The following is a 12911-nucleotide window of genomic DNA, read 5'->3' as shown; positions in this document are numbered from 1 at the left end:
ATCGTACTGTACATAGTATAATTTTTTTTTTCTGGAATAAATAAATAAATATATAAACGACTATTAGAATCTTTAGTAGGTATGTATGTGTGTATTGTGTATGTACGTATTATATTATATAGGTAAAAAGAAAAAAAAATTCCCCTTATTTCTTTACTGCATTTAATCGTTTAGATGCTTTTCGTTCAATTTCAACCTTCTTCATGTATTTCTATATCAAAAAAAAGAAAATATTATTATGTGTATATAATATATAAATATTATATTTTTTTCTTTACCTTGAATTCAAAATTAGGATCTGGTTGAACAAAAGGATGCTTTAATAACTGTTCTGCTGTTGGTCGCTCTTCAGGATTACTATACATTATTATAAAAAGTTTTTTTTTTTCTTTAGATAATTTTTTTCTTATTATTTAGTAACCAAAAAAATACTCTTACATAATAAAACATTGATTAAGGAAATCTCTTGCATCATCAGGGATATCATCAGGTATAGGTGGTGCTTGATATTTTCCAAGACTATAAAGAGCGGCCAACATGTTTAAATCAAGCCATGGATGTTTACTTGTTAACATTTCAATTACAGTACATCCTAAACTCCATATATCAACTTTAGCATTATAGTTGGTTCCTTTCACTACTTCGGGTGCCATCCAATATACAGTACCACGCATCACTGAATTATTTGAATGAGGATCATAAGCTTTGTCTTGTCCACTCAATTTTGATAACCCGAAATCTGTAATCTTACACACACCATTCTGATCCAAAAGAATATTACCCGCTTTAATATCCTATATATAAACGTTAATCATATGCACTTTTTCGACTATGAATATATATATATATGTATATATTTACTCGATGTAACACATTTCGACTATGGAGGTAGGCCAAACCCATTAAAATCTGCTTTGTAAAGAATCGAACCAAAGGAACTTCAAATTTACCCGTTTTACTTAAACAAGAGGCAATACTACCACCAGGAACGTATTCCAAAAAGATATTAATATATCCTTCCTCTTCGTCTACATTATAACCCAAATATTGTACAATATATTCATTATCCAAGTCTTCTAATAAAGAGATTTCTCGGAACAAAGCATCTTTAGTCTCTCTTAACTGAGGATTATTATAATCTGATTTAGTCGTAGGTAAATCCACTTGCTTGACAGCAATCCATTCCCCTGCTTCAACATTCAAGGCGTGATATACACGACCAAATGAACCTTTACCAATCAATTCACCACGAATCCATTGCAATTTTTTAGATTCTAAGAAAATAAAAAAATAAAATAAAAAAAAAAGCGTAAATTTTACGACTATAATAATGAGATATTCAAAGTATTATCTGAAAGGACTTACTAGGCTTATTAGTGTCATTTGTAATATTAGGCTTCATACCGGGTTTTACTTGCTCCACATTACGATGCCACATCTTTGTACTATGTCGACGGACCAAGTTGTTGCTGGCGTATATCACATTTACAGCATTACGCCAATTACGATGTGCTTCACGAGCTACATTACGAATAGACTTCTTATGCCCTACTAGACGTCGACCAGGAGGTAATGCAGATACAAGAACAGCTCCTCCATTAGAAGAAGTCGTAGAGCTACTATTTAATGATGCAGTCTGAACAGCCGGTTGCTCAACAATAATTTCTTTATCAAGATCATGACCAGGTAAATATTTATCAATATCTTTATATAAACGTTCTACAGATGGACGTTCTGCCCAGTTTTCTTCTTCAGTTTCCAAACCGGAAGGTGAAGAAGAAGATAGTGGGGAGAATTCATTATGATCGGCTTTTAATAGTGAGGAAGACGTATCAATATGTAATTGTTGATGATCTAAACTTCGATGTTGACGACGAGAAACATCAGAAGGATCTGTTAAGGTTACGCTTCCAATACTATCCTCTAAAATAGAAGTGCTTTTGACACTCGTTGCAGAATGAGGCTCAGGGAAGTCTTCTTCAGACTCAGAAGGTAAAGTAGTAAATTGAACTCCACGTGATTGTTTAGGTGTTGGACTATTATACGTCTTAGCAGAAACACTAGGATGTAAATTAAGATTTTCAGAACTGAATTGGGGAATAGGAGAGTCTAAACTATTTTCAGAAGAATCTTTAGTAGCTAATTCGTTAGATATGGGTTGATGTTCCTGCTGCTCTTGTTGTTCTTCTTTCTGTTGAAGTTTTTGAGGAGCAACAGCCCACAGAGATGATGAAGACATAGACATAGTTGTAGCTGTATTGGCAGTGGTAGAAGGTGGAACGGCCCATAGAGAAGGTGAAGGAGAAGGGGTAGGAGTAGGAGTACTTGTAGTTGTATTGGCAGTGGTAGAAGGTGGAACGGCCCATAGAGAAGGAGAAGGAGTAGGAGTACTTGTAGTTGTATTGGCAGTGGTAGAAGGTGGAACGGCCCATAGAGAAGGAGAAGGAGTAGGAGTAGTTGTAGCTGTATTGGCAGTGGTAGAAGGTGGAACAGCCCATAGAGAAGGAGAAGGAGTAGGAGTAGGAGTAGTTGTAGCTGCATTAGTAGTAGTAGAAGGTGGAACGGCCCATAGAGAAGGTAAAGGTGAGGATGAGGAAGCAGGCTCAGATGTAGATGTAGATGTAGTTGAAGGAGCAACTGCCCAAAGAGAAACAGGAGAAGTACTTACGATACTAGCAGAGATAGCTTGTGTTTTCATATCGATACTGTCATTTGTATTGGAGCGTGATCTATTTGAAGAAGGGGGAACTGCTCGAAGAGATGGAGGTGGTACTGGGGTAACTGTTTCTTCATGAGACTGTTTAGGGGGAACTGCCCATAAAGAGGGCTGTTTAGATGTAGTTGTTATTGTTGTAGACGTTGCAGGCTTTTGATAAAATGATGCAGGAACATCTTGATGAACTGGCCATAGTTGCTGTGAAGGTTGAGAATTATGTTTTTGTGGCTCCATAAATGAAGAATTACTTTTTTGGGAAACAGGACTAATAGCCCATAAGGAGGAATTTTTATTATTGTCTGCAGCAATAGCTGAAGATGGTCGAGGAGGAGAAGGAGTAGCGGCCGTAGAAGTATCAATTGATTGCTTACGAGAGTTCTTTCCACTTTTAGGAATTGTGTTATTACTATCATCTTCCATCACCCCTGCTTGAGATGAAACAACATTAGTAAATTGATTTGTTCCGTTTACAGGAGACGCTAAGCCATTATCATAACGAGATCGATTGACATTTAAATCACAATTATTTGTGTTGTTTAATGCATATTGTCCCAAATAACGTCTATTCATACATTAACCATATATAAATAATCTTTTTCTCTAAAAGCATATAAATGTAATATGAATTACCTTGGATATGCCCCTTGTACAGCAAAATCATAACAATTCATTCCATCTTTAGAGTATGATCTATAATGTTTTTTCTCAAATGCATGATCTGCAGGCTTAACCAATATTCTATTAGTAGAAGTATGATCTGAACTTTGGCAAAGATGTGATAATTCGCTATCAGTTAAAGCAATATCTAATAAATGCCCATAAGTTATATTATTTAGATTTTTTTTCCCTTATTTTTTTTTCTTACCTGAGTTTTTCCCATTTTCATGAAAAAACAAATATTGTTCGCATTTACCTTCCAAACCTAATTTTCTTAGGATAGTATTTTTAATCAAACGAGGGTCATGCATACCAGTGACTTGCAAACTATGAAAGGTATCGGAATCTTTAGTAACATGAATACTTTGTTGAGGTTGCATTTGGGGAGGAGGAGGAGGAGGCGTGACTTGAATGGGATGGTCCTAAATATATCAATAATTATTTTTATAAATACATATGCCAAAATATAATTGTACATGCAATAGATTACCAAATATGGACTATTTAAAGAAGTTGTACTGGTTGAAGTTAATGTAGAGGTCGTAGTAGAGCTTGGAGAGGAATTAGAAGTATTCATATTAGGTCTTCTTCTAACAAACTTCCATGTTCCATCATTCTCTCCTGTTCTTGGACTGCTTGGACCGGCTGAAAAACGAGAAGGATTATTAACATTAGAGTTATTATTATTAGGTGTGATTATTGTCGTTTGTGAAGGGAATCGCTTGTGGCCATTTGAGGCATTAGATGCACGTACTGTGGCTACGGCTGTTGGAATGGTGCGTTTTGGCATGTTAAACGATTTCATCCAATCCAATACTTGTTCGTTATTAGATGATTTACGTTCAGGTATTAAAGGAACAACTAAATCTGATGAGGGTGCTTGTTGTTGCGGTACTAGTCTATCTGTACTATTGTTAGCTGACATTATGGGATATCTTGATCCATTATTAATCCGCATGGCGTTATAATTATTGGGATAACGTTGAATGTTATTTACGTTATTGTAATGATAATGATGATCTTCTGACTAAGGAATATAAAACAAAATATAAATATTTATACTTATGTATTAGCTAAGTATTTACCGCTCGAAGCGCTTTAATAGCATGTGCAAGTTTTCTCTTTTCAGAAAGTGAAAGCATCAATTCATTCTGAAAGGTCATTAACAAAGGCATATCAATCTCGAGAAATGTTCTTCCGCAAATATTTTTAGCTAATTAAAATATTACAAAAATAAATATTAATTATTGCATGTATTTATAAAGAAAGTTAAACCGTATATATAAAGCTAGATGAAGAATGATGTAGTGAATACCTTTAAAAAATTCAATTGCAGGTTTAAAGTCGTTAACTTCCAACCAGCGAACAACCCTATCCATAGTCCAATAGTCACTCATGCGCTGTTCATAATGCTGTAATTTATCCGTATAAAAGGGAATATGCCTTTGTTCATTTATTTCACCTTCAAATGCCATATTGTCAACAAAATAAACTTTAAAAAAAAAAAAAATTGAAAAAATAAATAAAAATAAGAGGTAATTATGTATAGTAACTGAAAAAAGAAAAATAAACCCAAAAAAAGAAATAAATTATACAAAATTGCATATCCGATAAAAATTAGCTACGTCATCAAAAAATGGAGGGAGTGGCTTCAACCTTCCTTTTTTGTCTGGCGCGACAAAAAGAAAATGATTGAAACGCCATTCGCGTTCCTTTAATTTTTTTTTATTAAAATTTTTTTGTAGTTCCTTTTTTTTTATATTGCTTCAGCCTAAAATCGATAAAAAAAAATGGCAGCAGTTACTAATGGAGCAACTTTAATTGATCAAGTTTTTCAACAACGTTCGAGTCAATTTGCTGAATTTCTTACTTTCGATGTATGCTAAAGTTTATTTATTTTTTTCAAATGTTTTATTTGCAGTTACTTCCTTTTCTCTATACACTTACTAATTTACATCACTCTATTGTTCTTTTCTTTCTTTTTTCTGAATGATGTACACATAGAGTCATGCCAATGAAAAAGGCTCATATAAGGATATGATTCCTACTATGGTTCTTAATGAACAAAGACGTTTAATTGTTAGCATCGATGCCCTTCGTCAATGGAATCGTGAATTATATTTTGAGTAAAGTACATTTAAACAAAAAAAAAAAAAAAAAAAAAAAAGGAGAGAGAGAGAGAGAGAAGGGGAATACAAATAGGAAAAGTAAATGGACAGTCAATACTCATATTCACTTATTTTAGCTTGATTAATAACCCAGGTGAATGTTTACCTGCTTTTGATGCAGCATTAACTGATATGGTAAAGACGTTAAGTGATAGATATGAAGAAGGTACACCTTATTATGTAGGCTTTAAAGGAAGTTTTGGCGATCATCACGTCAATCCACGTACTTTACGTGCCATGTATTTAGGAAAATTTGTATGTATCGAAGGTATTGTTACTCGCTGTTCTTTAGTACGACCTAAGGTTGTCAAATCCATCCATTATGCAGAGAAAACAAATAGTCACTATATGCGTGAATATCGGGATGCCACTACACCTGGTAATCCCATTCCTACAGGCGCTGTCTATCCTACTCAAGACGATAATGGTAATCCCTTGATTACAGAATTTGGTTATAGCACCTATCGCGATCATCAAACTATCAGCATTCAAGAAATGCCTGAACGTGCTCCTGCTGGTCAATTACCTCGTTCTGTAGATATAATTTTAGATGATGATTTAGTAGATCGTGCAAAACCTGGTGATCGTGTATCAGTTGTTGGTATCTATCGATCCTTGGGTAACAGAAATGCTTCACAAAGCAGCTCTACTTTTAAAACTGTTATTCTTTGTAATGAAATTAGTTTATTGAGTACAAAAGCTGGTGGTGGTATTGCTGCCCCGATTATTACAGATAGAGACATTGTGAAGATTACAGAGTTAGCACGAAAGAGAAATTCCTTCAAGATCCTTTCTCAATCATTAGCACCTTCCATTTGGGGACATGAATATATTAAAAAGGCAGTTTTAATGTTATTATTAGGTGGTGTTGAAAAGAATTTAGAAAATGGTACTCATATCAGAGGTGATATTAACATGCTGATGGTTGGTGATCCCTCTACTGCTAAATCACAAATTTTAAGATACGTTTTAAACATCGCTCCACTTGCGATAGCCACAACGGGTCGTGGTTCTTCAGGTGTTGGTTTAACAGCAGCAGTTACCAGTGATAAAGAAACAGGCGAAAGACGTTTAGAAGCGGGTGCTATGGTTTTAGCAGATCGAGGTGTAGTTTGTATTGATGAATTTGATAAGATGAGTGAGATTGATCGTGTTGCGATTCATGAAGTCATGGAACAGCAAACGGTGACTATTGCTAAAGCTGGTATTCATACCTCATTAAATGCCAGATGTAGTGTAATTGCAGCTGCTAACCCAATTTATGGTATGTATGATCTTACAAAGGATCCAGCTAAGAATATTGCTCTCCCCGATTCTCTACTTTCTCGTTTTGATTTATTATTTATTGTGACGGATCCTATTGATGAGATAAGAGATAGACAAATTTCTGAACATGTCTTAAAGATGCATCGATATATTCCACCTGGAGTAGAAGAGGGAGCACCTATTACAGAAGCTATAGATGATATTATGGGGGATGAACCTGAGGACGAACAAGTGGATGATGATGATGAAATATTTGAAAAGTTTAATCCTGGCTTATCACGCTTAACAACCAAGGTGCTTAAGACTTCTTTCCTTAGAAAATATATTTACTATGTTAAAAACATTGTTAAGCCTACATTAACAAAGAGAGCTACAGATAGAATTATTAATGAATATACATCCCTTAGAAATTACAAAGATGATGATCCTATGCAAAAGAAGACCGCTCCTGTTACAGCACGTACATTAGAAACTTTAATTCGTCTTTCTACAGCTCATGCTAAAGCAAGATTAAGTACAACCATTGAAGATAAAGATGCAAAGGCAGCTGCAGAAGTATTACGATATGCCATGTTCCAAGAAGTTATACGTACTAGAAAGACAAAGCGTAGAAAGATGAGTACATCGGATAATGAAGAAGAAGAAGAAGAGGAGGAAGAGGAAGAAGAAGATGAAGAAAGAGAAGAAAAGACTCAACAAGCTGATGAAGATGATATGATGGAAGAAGCTGAAAAGTAAGAAAGAAAGAGAAAATCTCTTATTGAAAGAAAAAAAAAAGGAAACATTAAATTAACTCCATTTTTTTTTGTTTTATAGTAACTTTACTGCTCCAGCTGATGATATAATGGAAGAAGATTCAGCAGAAACTCTTTCACCAAAGAGGTAAGTGTATATAGATATGTATTATAGAACTATGGTCTCTTATGCTCTATCTTTTATTGTTTTAGATTTGCCTTATTTAAAGAAAGATTACTTCGTATACTTGACAGTCGTGATGGAACTCTTGAGTTGGTATTTGATGATGTGTTTGTGTCGATAAATCAAGGACTTGGTAGAAATGAGGCATTCACAGCCGTTGAAACTGCAAACGCTCTACAAAAGATGTCTGATGAGAATCAAATCTTTTACAGTGATGGAGTTGTCTATCGTATTTAATCAAAGGGGACCTATCTCATCTTATTATTTGTAATATACATTTTATTTTATTATTTTAGAAGCATTATTAAAAAAAAAAAAAAAAAAAAAAAAAAAAAAAAAGTCAGTTTCCTAATTTGTGCATATATAATAATATTAAGAATAAAAAGCAGCTCGTGCAACAATAATTGTTAATGTAGTACATAAAAGCTTTTTTTTTTCTTTTTTTTTACCAAATTTGTACAGGCATACAATTTGTTTTTAATAAAAGGGCTTATTCCCTTTTTTTATTTTTTTTTTTATTTTCCTTCTTTTCAGTTAACATTTCATCTCTTTTTATAATGAGTACTACACATAAGAAAAACAAGCCTGTGACAACTAATCATAATAAAGAAAAAATAGTAAATATATATTTATAGCCTTCTTTCTTTCTTTCTTTTTTTTTTCTGTAATCTTGCTTACAATTGTTAACATGTCATTTAGATTGTATTTTCGGAACAAGATAAAGCTACATATGATTTAATATTCGCACCATCAAAAGAGATTGAAGCAATTTCAACGAATTTACTTATTCGGGACACTGAATATATTATAGAATACTTGAAGCAAAGGTTTTATATTTTATAAAAGGCAGGATAGATTCGTGACGTTAAAAGAAAAAAAATGTATATATAGAATTAATTTAGAAAAAAAATATCTCGATGATCTTTCAGCTATAACAAGAAATATTCGAACATGCTATATTCCAAATGAAAATAATATGATGCAAAAGTGTTTCATACATTATGTCTCATTAACAGAAGACCAGAGGCCTTTTAAAGAAGAATATATTAACAAGATGAAAGAACAATGTGAAAAACTTGTTCAATTTCGAGTAAATATTACATGGAAAGAAGAAGGAATTGATATTTAGTTTTAGTATATAGGATGAACAACAAAGACTCTTTGATAAAAATAAATCTTGGATGAATCAAACAAATGGAGAATATATCATGGCACGATTAAAGAAGTTACCAGTTGTAAATGAACTTATTATTTTACCCCGAAAAAAAAATATATTGATACAAATTTATACATAATTAATTTTATTATATGCATTAAATAGGCACACGAATCTTACATTCAAAAATGGGATGAAATTGAACGATCTTTAGTAAATAATAATGTGACTTCAACTTCTTTACCTAACAATCAAGTATCTACACCTGTATTAAAATTACCGAGAAAATTACCATATAATAATGAAACCTTAGACGAAGATAATAGATCATTGAGTATAGATGATGATAGAAGTATAAAATCAATTGATATGTTGGCTTCACCTCAACAAAGTAGTCGTATTGAAAGATTCATGAAAAGGCATTTAAATAAGATAGAAGATCCAATTGTAAAATTAGCAAGACTTAAAATTGAAGCTAATGAAGCAGGTATATTAAGCCATATTCAATATGAATACAGGACTAAATAAAATTTTATAATAGATACTAATTATCGTAATATTGTACGTGAAATAAGCTCATGCGCTATTAAAATAGATGCTACAAATCATCATATTTTAAATAATGTACAAGCTGCTTTAAAAGAAAAATCAGATAAAGTAAAAGAAATGCTACAATCAGTGATTATATCTGATATGAATCAAATAAATCAAAAACGACAACCATTTCGATCACTATTAACTGTGATTAATTCTATTGATAATGAGTTAGAAGCTAAACGATTTAATGACTTCTCTTCTAATGCATTAAATAACTTTCTAAAGCCTACACCTATTTATTATGAAAACCACCAAGTTGGACTTTGTAAAGGTATATCAAATTAAAGCTTCATATCTTATTATACAAAGTAAATCCAATTATTATTATTAGATCTTATTTTCGGTATTTCATTGACTGAATATGCTCAACAACGAAATAGATCACCACCCTTATTAATTACTAAATGTATAGAGGCCATTGAAAGACTAGATGGCTTAGAAAAAGAAGGCATCTATCGTATTCCTGGTAAACAAAGTAAAATAGAAAAATTAAGACATGCATTTGAATTGGATGAAGAAGCTGTTATTATTGGTCAAAATGATGTACCTGAAGATATTTTTAGTATTGCTTCTGTAATTAAAATATTTTTACGTGAACTACAAACACCTTTATTTCCTTTTAAATTAACGGATAGAATAATCTATTCACGTAAGTTGATTCTTAGATATAAAGCAAGAGCTATTTTATTTATGTAATATAAATAGAAATTCCTGATCAAGAATTACGACTTATGAACCTTTTAACAAGATTACTTAAATTACCAGCAGCTAATTATGATACACTTAAAGCCCTTATACAGCATTTAGTCAAGTAAGTGAAAAAATATGAATATATACATGTATATATATATATACATATCAGTTCTTAAAACTATCGTATCAAACTAAATAATAAATAGACTTCAAACATGTGTTAGTAAAAATAAAATGACGATACAAAACTTGACATTAATCTTTACTCCAGCTATCTTTCAAGATTTAAATTATGCTCAAAGTTCACCTGGAGAATGGTCAAAGGATTGTGTGCTAGAAGATCTGATAAAGAATTTCCAAACTATTTTTGCAAACAAGGATCTTCATAATAATTCAGCTATTACAGGTGATATTGAATATGGATTTAGTCATCATAAAATAATAACAGATAGTAGGGAAACAAATCGATATGCTATGACTGTTCATTCCCCTGATAGTCCTACTTGTGATAATGAAACCAATATAATCGTAACGAATGAAAATGAAAATGAATATATGTTTGTCGTTCAAAAAGAAGAAGAAGAAGATAACGAACAAAGTATTCATGAGAATGACATGATTCAATTGCCACCAACTTTAACAATCTCCCGTTCATTACCAACACAACAACAAATAATTGAAAAGAAGACATACAAAGCTCATTTTAAAGAAAAGGGTTTAAAAGTAAATACAAACTCTATGACTGCATCAGAAAGCAACGAAACCTATCACGTGGAAATGCCTATTTCCATTAAAAGTGCTATAGTTCCATCTCATGACTGGCATCAATTTGAACCAGATAAATCATCTAATATTCCACCAGTACCTAAATTGCGTCGATCAGCTACCACAGGTAAAAAGGTGATATCGAGACGTAACAATAAGCATTTTATGACCCCCAATAATGAAGATATACCAGCTGTACCAGTATTAGATAAAAAATCCACTTAATATGGATAATTAATTTGCTTATAATAGAGCATAATTGAATGTGAAAACAATGATGTTTTTCATACTAATATACATATATATATATATATATATATATATATATATATAAACTTGTAATTATTTTAATATACATAGTCTACACGTCTATTTTCATATATGAATTCAAGGAGTATTATTTACCTATTAGAATTATAAATCTTATGACAGCTTAAATTACATGAATCATAGACTGTAAAAGGAGCCATTTTCATGTTCATCTATTGCTGGTTGGCTCGAACTAGCTGACAGATAGAATCTTTAATCAACCTTATATACTGTTTTTTTCTGGTTTATACTCATCTGTACTAATGTGTTTTAATAGTACGTAATTCATTTTTTGATAACATTACGAGCATCTCTTAAAAAAGTATTGGGAGGCTAAACTATAGCATGCATTTTACATGTTTTACTGTAGCACAGTAAGGCTTATTTTACACTGGTATGGTATTGTATGCATATCATGTATCTTATATGATAATAAAATAATAGAAATGCATGTATGATACCTTTGTTTCTATATAGTAGCTCAAGACTTACTCTGTAATTGCTACTATATAGGAATGTGGAGAATAGTTGAGGCAGAATCTTTAATTTTAAAAAAGGAATACGTAATCATTCATCTCCCCTTTTCTTCATACGTTTTTCATACTTCGTCGTAATTTAATTAAAACAAACAGACGAAACGATCAACATGCTCTTTAGTCTTTTTTTCACTTCTCTTCTCCAAACCACTATGACATCTCTAACAAATTGTGCTATTAAAGCTGTAGATGAAGCTGCTACAGAAACTGTAATTTTTAACGCAGAAAAACTAGTGGACATTCTCCAGTAAACAAAAAAAAAAAAAAAAAAAAAAAAAAAAAAAAAAAAAAAACGTCAGCGAACTATTGAAAGTAAGTTCTTCTTCCAACCAAAAGATACGAATAATTAGTTTAAATTCTACAATTTTTAGTTCCAGAAGTTCATGCAAATGTTATTGTATTGCTTTTTACTGATCCATTCATTATTCACACAACTAATATTCTTTTTAATAACAGGAAAGTGAAGTTGACGGCAATGATAATATCGATATCATAGGTCATAGTAAAAGCTTGATGCTTTTAGTACACTCTTTTGGCATGAAGCTGTACACAAAAGGATGGAAGAATTTGAATGTTATCGAAAAATATATAACGGAGTAAGTTAGGCGAAAACTTATGGTTCTTATTGATTATTACATATTCGGTTTTTTTTTTAAAAAAAAAGAAAAAACATTATTGCTTACTAAGGGGGACTAAAAATGTACATAAAATAACAAATCAATTAAGTCAAAAGGGTGGGACTAAAAAACCCTAGAGAAAAGGGAAAAATAGACAAAGAAAGCAAGTGACTACTCAATAGGCTTCAAGACCATGGACTCCCTTGCATCGTGCACTAGAAGAGTTTGGCAGCAGAGGGACGAACCAGAGGACGGTATCCACACTATCTTTCGACCACAGGCAGGAAAGGAACAGAGGAACAAGACTTACTTACCACCAGGGGAAGAGAGACGGCAACAAGACTTGACTAGGCTCAGGGTCAGTTGAGTAATCCTCTTCGGGATTACACAGGGTATCAAAGTACCAGAGGATCCTGCAGAGAGTAACCCAGAAGGGAGGGCAAGGAGACGAATGAGGAAGAGGCAGTTGATTCAGGGCATGATCTACCAGATTAATCTGGGAATCAGCGGGAA

The 12911-nt window shown here is 32.5% G+C and overlaps 4 protein-coding genes across 4 annotated transcripts; 2 read left to right on the top strand and 2 right to left on the bottom strand.

The window, feature by feature from the left end:
• Positions 1-3: 3 nt before the first annotated feature.
• BX663DRAFT_540592 (uncharacterized protein) lies at positions 4-4914 on the bottom strand. Its single transcript, XM_051530755.1, has 10 exons — positions 4689-4914; positions 4459-4586; positions 3864-4400; positions 3582-3795; positions 3347-3521; positions 1366-3278; positions 862-1274; positions 439-794; positions 279-357; positions 4-211 (listed from the first exon to the last, which is right to left on the bottom strand). The coding sequence occupies exons 1-10, from the start codon at positions 4846-4848 to the stop codon at positions 146-148; spliced, it is 4041 nt and encodes a 1346-aa protein (XP_051385905.1). The 5' UTR covers positions 4849-4914; the 3' UTR covers positions 4-145.
• A 208-nt stretch (positions 4915-5122) lies between these two features.
• BX663DRAFT_498118 (MCM2/3/5 family-domain-containing protein) lies at positions 5123-8025 on the top strand. Its single transcript, XM_051526004.1, has 5 exons — positions 5123-5250; positions 5378-5499; positions 5619-7541; positions 7624-7689; positions 7755-8025. The coding sequence occupies exons 1-5, from the start codon at positions 5164-5166 to the stop codon at positions 7960-7962; spliced, it is 2406 nt and encodes an 801-aa protein (XP_051385904.1). The 5' UTR covers positions 5123-5163; the 3' UTR covers positions 7963-8025.
• A 212-nt stretch (positions 8026-8237) lies between these two features.
• Positions 8238-11257, top strand: BX663DRAFT_498116 (uncharacterized protein). Its single transcript, XM_051526003.1, has 9 exons — positions 8238-8342; positions 8425-8552; positions 8617-8815; positions 8868-8960; positions 9047-9368; positions 9423-9749; positions 9810-10127; positions 10184-10289; positions 10378-11257. Exons 1-9 carry the CDS (start codon positions 8283-8285, stop codon positions 11159-11161), a joined length of 2337 nt encoding a protein of 778 aa, XP_051385903.1. The 5' UTR covers positions 8238-8282; the 3' UTR covers positions 11162-11257.
• Positions 11258-12708: 1451 nt separating this feature from the next.
• On the bottom strand, positions 12709-12909 carry BX663DRAFT_428413 (uncharacterized protein; the record flags this gene model as incomplete). Its single annotated transcript, XM_051522681.1, has 1 exon — positions 12709-12909. A coding segment is annotated over one exon (201 nt), but the record flags the coding sequence as incomplete, so codon positions are not given.
• Between the last annotated feature and the right edge of the window lie 2 nt (positions 12910-12911).

The sequence above is a fragment of the Cokeromyces recurvatus genome (assembly GCF_025118155.1).
Source record: "Cokeromyces recurvatus strain NRRL 2243 chromosome Unknown BX663scaffold_4, whole genome shotgun sequence".
Classification (NCBI taxonomy): Eukaryota; Fungi; Mucoromycota; class Mucoromycetes; order Mucorales; family Mucoraceae; genus Cokeromyces; species Cokeromyces recurvatus.
This window is presented reverse-complemented; position numbering and strand designations above follow the sequence as displayed.